General features: G+C 56.6%; 1 protein-coding gene across 1 annotated transcript in view; it reads right to left on the reverse strand.

Moving 5' to 3' along the window:
* Positions 1-12,048, reverse strand: part of TCERG1L (transcription elongation regulator 1 like) — a 53,944-nt gene extending 41,896 nt beyond the window's left edge. Inside the window, exons 1-3 of the mRNA XM_068198384.1 lie at positions 11,707-12,048; positions 9,956-10,102; positions 8,318-8,498 (exon numbers count right to left, since the gene is read on the reverse strand). Of these exons, the coding sequence (XP_068054485.1) occupies positions 8,318-8,498; positions 9,956-10,102; positions 11,707-11,985 (607 nt within the window). The 5' untranslated portion in view covers positions 11,986-12,048. The remainder of the gene's footprint in view (positions 1-8,317; positions 8,499-9,955; positions 10,103-11,706) is intronic.
* Between the last annotated feature and the right edge of the window lie 3,020 nt (positions 12,049-15,068).

Genomic DNA, 15,068 nt, shown 5'->3' on the forward strand with positions numbered 1-15,068 from the left:
CCCTCAGGGACAAGGCAGCAGTGACTCACACACAAACTGCATTTGTTACAGAGTTATTACATTTAAATGAAAAAAATCTTAATTAAAAAGTCAAATATTTGAACACAGGGAACACAATTATTGTCAGCTTTCCGAAGTGTAACTGTCTGATACCAAATGTGAATTTATTCCTTGCTATATTAGGCACCCACTGCTCTCTCACCTGCCTGGCTGCTCTGCTGAGTCCTGCACACAAATCCCTGACTTTGACAAGCTCTACATCTCATCTCCTTCATCCCGAAAACTCAGCAGGACACTTCATGGAGTCCCTAAGGCTGGAAAAGCCCTCCCAGCCCATGGAGTCCCAGCTGTGCCCCATCCCCACCCTGTCCCCAGCCCAAAGCCCTGAGTGCCACCCCCAGGAATTGCTGGGACACCTCCAGGGATGGGCACTCCAACCCTCCCATGGCAGCCCCTGCCGATGGAACCCAGGAATGTCTCAAATAAACCCTTGAACACCCTTAAGCCCCTGCACCATTCTCTCCCCAGCCTGACAGTGGCAGGGAAGACCTTCAGAGCTGAATCCTGGTTAATTATGTTAAATAAACAAGAACAGGAGCCGTAAAACTCTTGAGGAGCAGAGCAAATCTGACAAACAGCAGCTGTTCCTCCCTGCACGCCGAGCTCAGCTTTCAAAAATCAAGCAATCATCAGCTTGTTGTGGCACCCAGCAAAGCTCTGAGCCTGGGTGCCAACCCTGCAGGCACTGGGAGACACCTGTGGCTGCACAAACCCTCAGCTGATCCCCCTCCCCGCTCCAGGCCTTCCCTCACTCTGAGGTTCCCTCTCCGTGCGTATCCCAGCACGGAGAGCAGGGAATGGGGGTTTGGGGAGGCTCACTCCAGGGCAGGGGATGCAGCCCCCAAAAAACTCCAGGCAGGAGAATCACAGCAGGGTACTGGGGTGAAATCACGGGATCAGGGAATGGTTTGGGTTGGGAGGGATCCCAAATCCCACCCAGTGCCACCCCTGCCATGGCAGGGACACCTCCCACTTTCCCAGCTGCTCCCAGCCCCAGTGTCCAGCCTGGCCTTGGCCACTGCCAGGGATCCAGGGGCAGCCCCAGCTGCTCTGGGCACCCTGTGCCAGGGCTGCCCACCCTGCCAGGGAACAATTCCCAATATCCCATCCAGCCCTGCCCTCTGGCAGTGGGAGCCATTTCCTGGGTCCTGTCCCTCATCCCTTGTCCCCAGTCCCTCTCCAGCTCTCCTGGAGCCCCCTCAGGCACTGGCAGGGGCTCTGAGCTCTCCCAGCTTTGCCCCAGCCCTTTACAAACAATTATTTCCCAACAAAATAAGCCCTGCATTAGCAAAACCGATGTTTAACATTTTCAGTGTCACCAAAAAAAGTCCATTATTTCCACAGTCATTACTCCTCCATGCCAAGGAACACCAGCTGATACACTAAGTAACAGGCACAGAGGCCAAACAAACCCCACAAATATTTAAGTTTTTATCATTTAGCAATGGATAAATGAAAACAGATTTTTCTGACAGACCAACAGTGGAAATTAAAAAAACAAAAAATAAAAAACATCAGTGTCCAACCAATGCAAGTGTTAAATACAAGCTCATTGTTCATTCACCTGGGAAGTGGAACAATCCTTCAATGAGGTCAAACACCTGCCCTCCAAGAGCCTGTGCTCATTCCCAATTCCAGCTGCCTGCTGCTGGGAGAGACCCACAAAGCATCTCCTGTAGCTCCTGTGAAAGCTAATGCTGTCTGCAAACACCACTATGCTGTGCCTTCCTGCAGGGCACATGAGCAGAAAGGTTGTTTACTTCTCATATGATTCTTTTCTTCTGGAGAGGAGGATGTGATTTCCCCAAAGAGGGCAGGAAACAGGAGAATGAAGTGAGCCTGGGCAGGCTCCTGAGCTGGGCTGCCTCATTAAACTTGCATCAATCCCCTCATCAAAGTTTCATCGCTCGGCTGAAAGAGAACTTGGGAGGTTTCCCCTGCTTTGATGAAGTTCTCTCTCCTCCTCCCCTGCTGATTAACTCCGCGGAGGAAGGGCCGTCCCCGCGGGGGCAGTGCTGGGGAGAGCACGGGCAGGGCTCAGCATCCCCCAGGCCATCCTCTCAAACACAAGCCGGCTCTGCCAAAGGCACTGCCAGCCGGCCCAGCACTCCCCGAGAGCAGGGGGCTTCCCCCTGAGAACTTCTCCTCACAAACAAACCAGATCTTGCTGTGAGGTTTTTTTTCAAAAAGTCCTTGAAAGGGTTTTAGAGTTCCCATTAATCACCCCGCACTCACAGGGGGAATTTAGAAAGCCAAACGCCGTGAAAAGAGGAGTCAAACTCCATCACTGGTATTGCAATGAGGGGGGAAATGCAGGCTTTTTTCCAGCAATGGTGTTTTCCCCAGGTCTGTTTTTGCCAGCTCATGGTACCCCCCTGGCAGTGAGGTGCAAACTCTCTGAATCCCAGAGTCACCGGGGCTGGAAAAGCCCTCCAGGATCGAGTCCCAGCTGTGGCCCATGCCCACCCTGTCCCCAGCCCAGAGCTCTGAGTGCCACCTCCAGGAATTCCCAGGACGCCTGCAGGGATGGGCACTCCAACCCTCCCTGGGCACCTGCAGTGTTCCTGTCCCAAAGCCATCAGCAGCACCTGGCACCAGTCCTGCTGCAACAGGAGCTGCCAGTGCTGTGCTGCCTCCAGCCCAGCCCCTCACAGCCCCCCAGCCCAGCTGATGGCTTTAAGCAGAATTGTCTGTCTTTTAAAGAAGGAGTCTCTGCATCTTTAAGCTCTGAGTCTTTAGGCAGAATTTTCACTATTTTAAAGTCAGATTCTCTGCGTTTTAAAGCTCTAGGACTTCAGGCAGAATTCGCCGTCCCTTCCTTTAACCTCAGCTGCAGATGGAGCCCGATGCTGCCACTGTCACCCTCACCCCCTTCTGAGTGCAGACAGATGTGCCCAGGTGTGCCAGACAGGTGCTGCTCAGTTTGCTGAGAGCTTCTGTGCTTTTCAGCCTGCTTGGCTGTGGAAGCCCAGGACGACCCTCTGGCTGCCCTGGCTGGCTCCAGACCCTGGCAGGGGGCTCAGACACCTTGGCACCAAGTCAAAAACACCTGTGGCTTCAATTTTAGCCCATGGGAAAAGCTGCCAACTCTGTGTGAGGAATTACAAGCCACAAGGGTTTGAGTGGTGTGGTAGTTGAGTTAACACAGGGTGGAAAAGTAGAATTTTGGTGTTTTTAGAATGGGGTTCAAGGGACAAGATGGAGGGATTTGGGTGTGTCCCGACCTTCTTCTCCTTCTCCTTGCCCTCCATGTCTTGCTGTGATGGTGGCACTTTTCTGTTGGTTTAAGGCACAGACACACTGTCCAACAGAAATGACAGATATTGGCACGTTATTGTAAACGTGGCACACGGAGTTTTTGGGATAAAATGGGAACACCGCCCTGAGGGCAGACAGAATGCCATGGCCGACCTGCTGGACAGAGCTCAGCAGGGCAGAGAGAGAATGTTCTGGATAAGGGAAAATAAACAACCTTGAGAAGCCGACCCTGCGCATCCAGACTCCTCCTTTGGCTGCTCGGGCTGGAAACGAGGACGTTTACACTCTTGGGGTCATTCAACACCCAGACCCCGAGACTTGGCAATGGCCCGGGGGGATGTGGCACCTCCTCCTGGCCCTGACCCAGGCTTCTGTGAGCCTGAGCTGAACCTGGCCCAGAGCTGAGTGGGGGGCAGCTCCCCACAGACAGCAGAGACCCCAAAAGGGCCCAGGCAGGCGCTGGGCCAGGTGTGAGGTGGAAGGATTCTGCAGGAGGGAGTGATGTCTATGAGACACGAGGGGGTGTGGACATTTCAGTGCACAAATTCGGATTTGTGCAAAGCTTTCACCTCGTGTGGAACAAAAGTCTCCTTCTCAACCTGACCCTGAGCCTGTGTTTAGAGTTCCTAAAAACCTCTGAACACCCTGACATCCCACCAAAGGGAACAAACACAGGGATATCCCACTGCAAAGGGAACACACACAGGGATATCCCACTGCAAAGGGAACAAACACAGGGATATCCCACTGCAAAGGGAACACACACAGGGATATCCCTGCAAAGGACACAAACACAGGGATATCCCTGCAAAGGGAACACACACAGGGATATCCCTGCAAAGGGAGCACACACAGGGATATCCCTGCAAAGGGAACACACACAGGGATATCCCTGCAAAGGGAACACACACAGGGATATCCCACTGCAAAGGACACAAACACAGGGATATCCCTGCAAAGGGAACACACACAGGGATATCCCACTGCAAAGGGAACACACACAGGGATATCCCACTGCAAAGGGAACAAACACAGGGATATCCCACTGCAAAGGACACAAACACAGGGATATCCCACTGCAAAGGGAGCACACACAGGGATATCCCTGCAAAGGGAACACACACAGGGATATCCCTGCAAAGGGAGCACACACAGGGATATCCCTGCAAAGGGAACACACACAGGGATATCCCACTGCAAAGGGAACACACACAGGGATATCCCTGCAAAGGGAACACACACAGGGATATCCCTGCAAAGACAAACACACCAATAGCCCTGGAAGGGAAACAAACAAACCCAGGGATGTCCCTGCTTTCCAAGGGGAAAGCAGCTGCTGGCACTGCCGCTGTAACCCCCAGCGATTGCCAGGAACTGCCCCGCTGACTTTCCTGCTCATGTGCAGTAAATAGAAATCCCTGGCTCCTGACAAACAGCCCTGCAAGCACCGAGGGCTGGATTTATTCACACAGAGCTCTCGGGTTCAGGTAGGATGATGTTATGGAAAGGTCAGAACAGCAGTCTTGCCCACAAAGACATTGCTCGTGGGTTTATTTCTGTCATTTAGTCGAAAAACAAACTTCACTCAAAGTTTCTCTTGATTTGGGGAGATAACGGGAAAAGTACCGAAAAACCATAAACTTAATGAGCGAAACAAAAACTTCGTGAAGGCTGTGGTTAAAGCCAAGCATTCCCAGACCTAATAAAGCACTTGGCTGGCAGTGCTTGAATGCTCCACAAACAAAGAGAGGTTTGATGGCTTTTCAGGGACATGAATGGGGTCCTGCTGAGCTATTCTCTGTCCCCAAACAGGGAGCCGCAGCACACGCACTTAAATACAAGATAATCCAATTTGGGAAGCCAAAACCTGAGTGCTTGTAAATGGAGATGTGCTTCAAACACAGAGCTCGCGCTTAGGAAATACAGGCGGGTCAGAGGTCCTGGGTGGTGTTTTTCATGAGAAAACAGAACCCAAATTCAACAGAGAGCAGCCCCATTTCATTCAGAATCTGTAAACTGGAATTACCTAGCAAAGTGGGCCTGTGTTTGGATGTGTATCTGCACACCAGTGCCACTGCTGCCACTGTCTTGGCCCTGTAAAGGGTACTGCCATCAGGAGAAAGGACAGACATGAACGAGAAGGATCAAAACGTAACCTCCCTGGGATGTCCCACCCGGCATCCTCGTCTCCACGCAGGAGACACATGGAACCAGATGAGCTTTTAGGTCCATTCCAGCCCCAACCATTCCACAATTCCATGAAAACCTTCCCAGATGCAGGCATAAGAACACCTCCTCGGCCAGGGAGCACAGCTCCAAATGACACCCGTGAGTGTCCTGTACCACAGAGCTCCAGCTTCCACCTAAGGAGCGGGTGGAACCCCACCACGGGGTCCTGCCAGCGCTCCCTCACCCCGTCCAGCAGCCATCCAGCTCACAGGGATGTGCAGGACACCCAGCTGGCACCGACACAGGTGGCACAGGGCACCTGGCCAGCCCTGACCTCACCCACACAGCGCAGGAGACAGAAACGTGAACCCTTCCCTCCCTTCCTTCCTTCCCAGAAATACCAAGGCTCTCTTTGCAGAAACTTTCAGCGCTGCCTCCTCCCCGGAGCAGACATGAGCCAGGCATCATTGCCAGGGGCAAAGGCCACCCTTCTCCTCAGAAACACACAACACAGAGCACATAATTCATGGTTTGCACTTTGGGAGAGAATAATAACTGCTGCTTCTCACAGCAAATAACACCTTGGAGTAGCTGGGGCTGCAGCTGTTAAATTATGCACATTATCCACCAGGCTCCCTGCTCACTCCTTTAGCTGAGGAAGGCTGCAGCTCCATTGAGAAAACAATTATATCATTACTGAGAACTGGGGAAGGCAGAGCTGCCGTCCCGCGCAGGAACCTGATTAACTCCCCCTGATCCCACCTAAGGGAGGATCTGCTCCCAGGACTTTTATCACTCCTCACACTGAGTGCAGATATTCCGCAGGAAACACTTCCAGTGCTGCCATGGCACCTGGGGAAGCAGCTCCTGCTTCTGGCTGCAGGACAGGGATGGGGTCACCCTGCAGGAGGGGCCACAGGTCCCTGACGAGCTCTGGAGTCCCACCCAGCCTGGGACGGGATGGATTGGCACCAACAGCTCACGAAGGATGGGAAGGAATTCCTGACTGGTCCTGGCACAGGGTGCCCAGAGCAGCTGGGGCTGCCACTGGATCCCTGGCAGTGCCCAAGGCCAGGCTGGACACTGGGGCTGGAGCACCTGGGACAGTGGGAGGTGTCCCTGCCATGGCAGGGTGGCCCTGGGTGGGATTTGAGGTCCCTCCTAACCCAAACTGTCCCAGGACTCTGTGATCCCACTATTCACAGAGATGGTTGGGGGGATTTGAGCTCCTCCCTGCCCTTCTCCCCCATCGAGGGAGCTCAGCTGGCAGCCAGCACCGATCCTGCTGCTGCAGGAGGAGCAGGGTCCAGCTGCAGGGTCCTGAGCACGCAGCCATGGGCACATGGCACTGTCGAGGGGGAGGAAACCCTTCCCCTCCCAGGGCTCCCTGCAGCCCACAGAGGTGGCACCAGGCTGGCAGTGTCCCTGTTCTGCCTGGCACTGCCCCTGAGCTGCTCCCAGGAGCACTCTTGACTCATATCTGCCATTCTGCACGTGATTAAATATGCTTGTGCGCGTTTAAAATACTGAAATATTTTAAAACACTGAAGTCTTTGGAAGGTGCAGAAACAGGAGGGGCTGTGGCTCCCCTGCCCAGACCCCCTCCCTCGGCAGCACACCCATCCTGTGATTTCCCAGGCAGCCCAGGTACACAGCTGCTTTTATGTGTAATAAATACCAATAAATCCTCTAATAGACAGAAATGAATTAATACCAGGGTTTCCCCACAGCACTGACTCCTCCAGCTGAGCCCCAGGCAGTGCTGGCAGGAGGAGAGGACGGCTGAGCCGCAGCTCTGCTGAAACACCAAAATACAGACCCAGCTTGAAGGGGCCAACATGTGCCAGGGCACTCCCTGCTAATTAACCAGGCTGGTAACGCGCCCAAGAGCGAGGCTCTCCTCCAGCACCCTCTGAACCTCAGCACTGATGGCAAACACGACGTCCTGGGTGCTGCACAGCTCTGAAATACAAACTGCTTTTGGGGAGAGCCCGTGGAAAGGGGAGCTCTGCTCTCATCCCCAGGCACAGCACCTTTGCTCTGAGGAAGGCAGGAACAGCTGGCTGCAAGCCAGTAATTCCAGCTCCCACTTTAGGAGTGTATTTAGGGGCTGAAACATCAGAGGCACTTTTCTCCTCAGCCTTCTGTATAGAACTGCTATTTTAATTTACTCCTGCAGCCACAAAACAGAGATTCAGCCCTGCTGGAATGCATGCTCTGCTCTTGTCCAAGGATAAATGCTCTTTTCCAGGTGTAAATCTTAGTTACCTAGAGCATCACAAAATATTTACGCAGTTAATATTTATAACCTTTCGTTCTTCTGTTCAGATTAATGGAATTTATTTCAGATTTATGCAGATTAATGGAATTTATTTCAGAAATGACTGAGCCATAATGAGATGATGGATCCACTGCTCCTCTCTCCTGCTGGCTGTCTACACAGACCCCACCAAACGCTGAAAATGAGCAGCCAGAGAATCCCACACGGACTGTGCCACAGAATCATAGAATCATTGAGGCTGACAGCGATTCCTCGTTTGAAAAATAAACTCAGTAGGTGGGGAGTGGTTGGTCCCTTCCTGGCAGAGGTCACCAAGCAGCTACAGAGCAGCCTGGCACAATCTGCTGCAGTCACACACAGCCCTCTCTTCCTCTCAGATCATCCAGAGGTGAGCTGCACTCGGCCATCAAGGCTCTGCTCAAGCAAAGCTTTGCAGCTGAGTGGAAGCAAATCTTTGCTTTCGAGAGCAGCTTTGCCTCTCTGGGGGGTGCATTAAGGGAAAACCACCAAGAAACAGGCAATTAATTATTGATGGAATTATTTCCTGACCTGGGATCAGCTGAGGGGCCAAGACGAGCGTGGGCAGCGGCCTGGAGGCAGCAGCTGGCCTGGCTACAGCCATGGCTACTTGATTGCTCAGCAGCAGAGGCTTCTCAGCCCCCTGGAACAGCCTGGACTCCTCAGGCTGGATCCAGGCCGGATCCAGGGCAAAGGCATTGTTCAAGTAGATCTGTCCAACAGAAAGAAAGAAAAACGTTACAGGTTGAGATCCCCAACTCAGAAATACAAGTGAGAACGAGTCTTTAACTCGGCATTTCAACAGGCAGAACCACAGCTGGGGACAAACTGCCCAAAGCAGGCAGGTTTCTGCTCCCTCGGTGCTGAGGCTGAAGTGACCACAAACATGAAGTGGCTTTGACACAACTGATCACGAGGCAAGGAACCCCTGGAGGCAGCGCTGGCCTGGCACAGCCACGCCCCGGCCTGGCACAGCCACCCCGAGTGACCCCACTGGCACCAGGGACTGCGGCCACCTCCCCAGACATGGGGGACACGGGGGTGAGGGACAGCGGGGAAGAGCACAAAGCCAGCTGAGGGACAGGGGGGACAAAAGTACAAAACCACCTGAGGGACAGGGGGGAAGAGCACAAAGCCAGCTGAGGGACAGGGGGGACAAAGGTACAAAACCAGCTGAGGGACAGGGGGGACAAAGGTACAAAACCACCTGAGGGACAGGGGGGAAGAGCACAAAGCCAGCTGAGGGACAGGGGGGAAGAGCACAAAGCCAGCTGAGGGACAGGGGGAACAAAGGTACAAAACCAGCTGAGGGACAGGGGGGACAAAGTTACAAAACCAGCTGAGGGACAGGGGGGACAAAGGTACAAAGCCAGCTTAGGGACAGGGGGGACAAAGGTACAAAACCACCTGAGGGACAGGGGGGACAAAGGTACAAAACCACCTGAGGGACAGGGGGGACAAAGGTACAAAACCAGCTGAGGGACAGGGGGGACAGAGCACAAAGCCAGCTGAGGGACAGGGGGAACAAAGGTACAAAACCACCTGAGGGACAGGGGGGAAGAGCACAAAGCCAGCTGAGGGACAGGGGGGACAAAGGTACAAAACCAGCTGAGGGACAGGGGGGAAGAGCACAAAGCCAGCTGAGGGACGGGGGGGACAGAGCACAAAGCCAGCTGAGAGACAGCGGCACAAAGCCAGGTGTTCAGCATTCAGCTGGCAAAGGGGCAGATGTGGGGAACAGAGGTGGGATGGGGACACGGGGCCCCGAGGGCCACCCTGGCACCAGGGATGTGGCAGTGCCCACGGTGACACTGCTCTGCCAGCGCTGGACTGTGGCACCCCTTTGGGACAAACAGTGGGAAAACCAGGGAAGAAGGGAAGATGGAAAACCCCCATAATCGCATCTGGGAGGAAAATGAGGACGTTCTACTCAAAGGAATAAACATTAGGACATTTCAGTCCTATTAAAACTTGGGAAGAGTGAAGCTGTAAGTGCTGCTCCATCACCTGCCCCTTCCAGCATTCCAACATTCCTCCTCCTCAGGGTTCTCCTGACAAACACCGACCTCTCACACCCCTAAACCCACAGGACTCTTCAGCTCATGTACTTGATGTACACCAAAAAAAAAAGCCCCAAAAAACCCCTCAGCACGCCAGGCTCGCACTTACTTTGCAGCTGGGCAGCCTTTTATCAATCCAGCCCTTCCCGGCGTGCGGCGGCACCGCGGCTGTGTACACGGGCGGGAGCACCGGGACGAATTCCACGCTGGAGGAAGGGGAAAATCCTACGACCGGGGAATGAGCTCCAAATATCCACTTCGGAGGGGGTCAAAAAAAAGCAAACAAACACGAGAGGAGGAGTTAACAAAAGGATTTTACGCTGAGTAACCGATGCTTTCAATTACTTCCTAATTACGCGACAGATGAGCTCGGAAAATGTCAGGAATGCCCCTTCAGCCCGACAAGGGTTTGTGTTTCGCTGGGCACGACGCGGTGAGCAGCACGGAGCGGTTCGGGAAGCGCAAAGCGCAGCCTGGAGCAGGGCACGCCGGCAGCGGCTGCAGCCTGGGCTTCTCTGCTACGCTGACCCTTACAGCGCCTGGAAGAGCCTGAAAATGCGTCTGGAGAGCCAAAGGAAACGGCAGAAACGTAGTTTTTCTCAACTTAAATTCGCCCGGCCAATGGGTTCCCACAGCAAAACCACCTCTGCAGGTTCGTGGAGCGGTCTCCCGCTGGGGAATAATTGATGTTCCCGTTTCATTACAGCAGCACCGACTGTTTTCTCCCGAACCACAAGAGACGCTCGAGCTCGAAAAGGCTGGAAATCATCACACGGAATCCAGCGGACGCCACAGCGCTCGCGGCTCGCGTTTATTTTTACTTCTGTCTACCAAAAACCATAAAGCCGAGGCAAAACTGCGCGCACGTCTCCGACCCCTCCGCTGAGAGGGGCGAGCACTCGGCTGAGGGCTCCGCTGCTGCGAGCCGCCTCACGGCAGCAATTAATAATTGAAATATTCATCAGGGAAAGCACTGGCGCGACACGGTGGTTCCAGTGACACGGCTCAAAACTTTCGTCTTTATAAATATTCACAGAACGCTCGGCGGGGATGCTGCCCCGGCTGCCGGGAGCATCGCTCCCGTTCCGGCTGCATCTGCCGAAAGCGCATCCTGCAGCCGGCGGGGAGCCCAGCCCCGCCGGAGGGACCCCCAGCCCCTCTGGCAGCCCCCCTCCTCCCGGAGAAATCCCCGCCACACGTTTCCAGAGCCGCGGGAAGTGCCGCGCTCCGGCACACCGGGGCCGCGACCGGCGACCGAGCCCGCGGGGCGCAGAGCGTCGGGAAGAGGGTGCAGAATCCGGGGAAGGGGGGATGCAGAGCTTGGGAAGGGGTTGCAGAATCCGGGGAAGGGGGGATGCAGAGCTTGGGAAGGGGGGGATGCAGCTCCCCGAGGGAGTGGGATGAAAAACCCAGGAAGGGGGGATGCAGAGCTTGGGAAGGGGGGGATGCAGCGCCCCGAGGGAGTGGGATGAAAAACCCAGGAAGGGGGGATGCAGAGCTTGGGAAGGGGGGGATGCAGCGCCCCGAGGGAGTGGGATGAAAAACCCAGGAAGGGGGGATGCAGAGCTTGGGAAGGGGGGATGCAGAGCCCAGGGAAGGGGGGTGGTGCAGAGCCCGAGGAAGGGAGCTGTAGAACCCGGGAAAAGAAGGATGCAGCGCCCGGGGAAGGGGGGATGCGGAGCTCGGGAAGCGGAGGATGCAGAGCTCGGAAAAGGAGGATGCAGAGCCCCGGGAGCCCCCGCCGCCCCGCGGGGTCTGTTCCGCCGCCTCCCCGCGGCGGGCGGAGGTCTCGGTGCCGGGGCTGGCGCCGGGCAGCGGCTCCGGGAAAGTTGTGTCCCCGCACGGCGGCTCCGCCCTTACCTGGCCGTGCAGGAGCGGCTCGGCGGCCGCGGGCAGCAGCGGCAGCAGCGGGGGCTCGGCGGGGCCGCGCCAGCCCGGCCCGGGCCGCACCAGCGCGGGGGGCGGCAGCAGCAGCGGCGGCGGCGGCGGCGGCGGCGGAGGGGGGGCCCCGGCGGCGGCAGCGCCCACCCGGAGCAGCCCCGCGGCCGCGGGCAGCACCCAGGCCCAGGGCGGAGCGGGGGGCTCGGCGGGCGGCGGCCACAGCAGCGGCGGCGGGCGCGGGGCGGCGGCCGGGAGCATCCTGCATGGCCCGGGCCGGGGCCGGGAGCGCCGCGCTCCGCTCGCCTCCGCCGCCCGGCGCAACTCCGAGCCCGCGGCACCGCGGGCAAGCTCCGCCCGGCGCGGGGCGAGCGGGGCGGGGGCGCGGCGGGGCCGCCCCGGGGAGGGGGAGGGATGCGGGAGGGACGGACGGACGGATGGATGGAGGGAGGGATGGATGGATGGACGGAGGGAGGGGGCGCCGGCCTCGGAGCAGCCCCCGCTGGGAGCGCGGCTCTGCCGCGGCTCGGTGCAGGAGCGAGTGGGATTTTCGGGTCATCCCCAGCGGCCGCCGGTGCGGGAGGCAGCCCCTGCCCGCGGGGCATGGCAGAGGCGGCGGGGCTGCGCCGCCCCGACAGCCCCACGTTCCCGGAGCCCCCCTCACCACTAAAATCCCCCGGACGCCCCAACACCTCCGAGCCCAGGAGGTCCTCAAGCCATCCTCAGAAGCCTCAGCCCCCAAACCTTCCCGAGCCCCCCAGTCTCCCCCTTCCCCAGGCCGTGTGAGTGCCACGGCATCAGCGAGCTCAGGTATCCCAGGTATCCCACGGCTGCCCCTCAGCCGAGACCCTTCCGTCGGCGGGGAAAATAACATGGATTTAAACTGCCAGAGGACAGGCTTAGGTGGGATAATGGGAGGAAATTCTTCCCTGGGAGTGGGGGGACAGGGTGTCCAGAGCAGCTGGGACTGCCCCTGGATCCCTGGCAGTGCCCAAGGCCAGGCTGGACACTGGGGCTGGGAGCACCTGGGACGGTGGGAGGTGGCCCTGCCATGGCAGGGGTGGCACTGGGTAGGATTTGGGGTCCCTCCAACCCACACCAGTCTGGGATCCTATGAATTTCCTGGCAGACAAGTGGAGAGGAGCCTGGTGCCGGTGCTGCCTGAGAGCAGCTCCCTTGTCCAGCCCAGCCCAGCCCAGCCGAGGTGATTCCGGGCTGAGCCCCCCAGGGCCGTCAGTGTTCCCTTACAGCCCATGGGCTTGTCCCTTACAAATTGTGGGTTTGTCCCTTCCAGCCCGTGGGTTTATCCCTTACAAACCTGTGGGTTTGTCCCTTCCCACCAATGGGTTTGTCCCTTACAAATTTTGGGTTTGTCCCTTAACCCATGGGTTTGTCCCTTCCAGCCCACGGGTTTGTCCCTTACAACCCACGGGTTTGTCCCTTCCAGCCGTGGGTTTGTCCCTTAACCCGTGGGTTTGTCCCTTCCAGCCGTGGATTTGTCCCTTAACCCGTGGGTTTGTCCCTTCCAACCGTGGGTTTGTCCCTTCCAGCCCGCAAGTTTGCCCCTTAACCAGTGGGTTTGTCCCTTCCAGCCCACGGGTTTGTCCCTTCCAGCCCACGGGTTTGTCCCTTAACCCGTGGGTTTGTTTCTCCTGCTGTCTCCTCCCTGCTGTGAAATGAAGGAGCTGAGCAAGCCTCTACTGACGGCATCACAGCTTCCAGCAGCTCCAGCAAAAAATTAAAGGAGTGAATAACGGCAAAATGGGCCAAGCCTGAATTCACACAACACACAAATGTTTCAGCTTCACGGTTTAAAATCATTGCAGAGGAGTTTGATTCCCATGGCAGCAAATAACCTTAATAAAGGTAATACCCTAGAAGTTTTGGACTCAAGTGATGATGATGTGTGGCTTAACATGAGTTATGGGAAATACATTGCTTCTAATTACCCTGAGAGACACTGGGAGATGGAGATTGGAGTCATGCACAAAATGACTGAAATCAGATGAACAGAGGATCACTGCTAAATGTTTTAGTGTGTGTCTGTTTGTAAAACTCAAAACCACATCCTGGTAATTGGGGCTGAGCAGGGGAACAGAAACACAGTGACAGAATCAACAGCAAAAAAACAACAGAAAAAGGGCTGCTTCCTATGAAATGCAGCGGTGCTCGAGGAGCTGGGTTTGCATGCAGTGGGGGAAAAAGGCACCTGAGAGTTGATCGGTGTCACCTCTGGTGCACACCTTGGCCCTTGAATACTGCAAAGAGCACTTTAGGCAGCCAAAAAGCCAATTTAGCGCTGAAATAAAAGGTTTAGACCCATCATCTTCATTTTTAAGTCTGAAAAATGAGTCTGAGCACTCCAAAGAGACATGCCTTTTGTTAATATCTACATTATGGATTTCTCTCCCTGAGGACATTCTTCACCACTTTTCCTCCTGCCGGGGCTGTCTGGTGAGGCAATATCGGGTAATGACCAAAAAGCCTCTGATGCTGATGCACGAATGACCGAAGGAAGGGGCGCTGTGGATCAGCAGCACCCCCGGGGGTCGCTTTAATTCGGAGCGCTGGCCGCAGAGAGCCCGGGTCCCGCGGCACACCCAGAGCATCCCTGTGGCACGCTGGAGCCTCTGGAGGAGGGAACACCGCCCAGAACCCTGGCCCGATCCCACGCTCAGCCAATTCCCAGTGAATAAACCGCTGCCAATTCCCAGTGAATAAGCCGCTGCCTCTTTGCGTGCTCAGAGCCCCGGGGCAGCAGCAGGGACAGGGAATCTCCTCCGCCGATGCTGCGGGAGAGAGGAAGGGTGAGCGCACCCAGACTGCCCCGGAGGCAGCAGCCCCACCCCAGCCCATCCGTGTGAGGAGCTCTGTCCCCGTGGGCAGAGCTGGCACAGCACCCGCAGCGTGCCGCACCAATCACCCTGCGGGCACCGAGGGATCGCTCCGGGCAGTTGCCCAGCCCAGCCCGGCCTGACGGGCTGTCCCGGGTTAATCCCGATCCCTGCCTCGCTCGTTGGCTCCCAGCAGCGCTGCGGAGCGGAGATGCCAGAACGGACCAACGCAAGCCACGCTGGCCCAGCTGTGCGGTGGCATCCAGGGTAAGGAGCCCGAGCCCGCCGGGAGCGCCCCGGTGCCCGGAATTCCCGGTGCCCAGAATTCCCGGCGCCCACGGCTCCCACCCCAGCACGGCGGCTGCTTTTACTCTCCTGCGCAGCTCGTCCGAGTCTTGGATAAATTCCCTCTTTTGGGTTTTGGGATATACCCCGAAATCCCAAACCACAGCAGGTTCCCATGGGGTTTTGGGGCTCCCATGGGATATTGGGGTCCCCATGGGATTTTGG

This window comes from Anomalospiza imberbis, chromosome 8 (genome assembly GCF_031753505.1).
Source record: "Anomalospiza imberbis isolate Cuckoo-Finch-1a 21T00152 chromosome 8, ASM3175350v1, whole genome shotgun sequence".
Classification (NCBI taxonomy): domain Eukaryota; kingdom Metazoa; phylum Chordata; class Aves; order Passeriformes; family Viduidae; genus Anomalospiza; species Anomalospiza imberbis.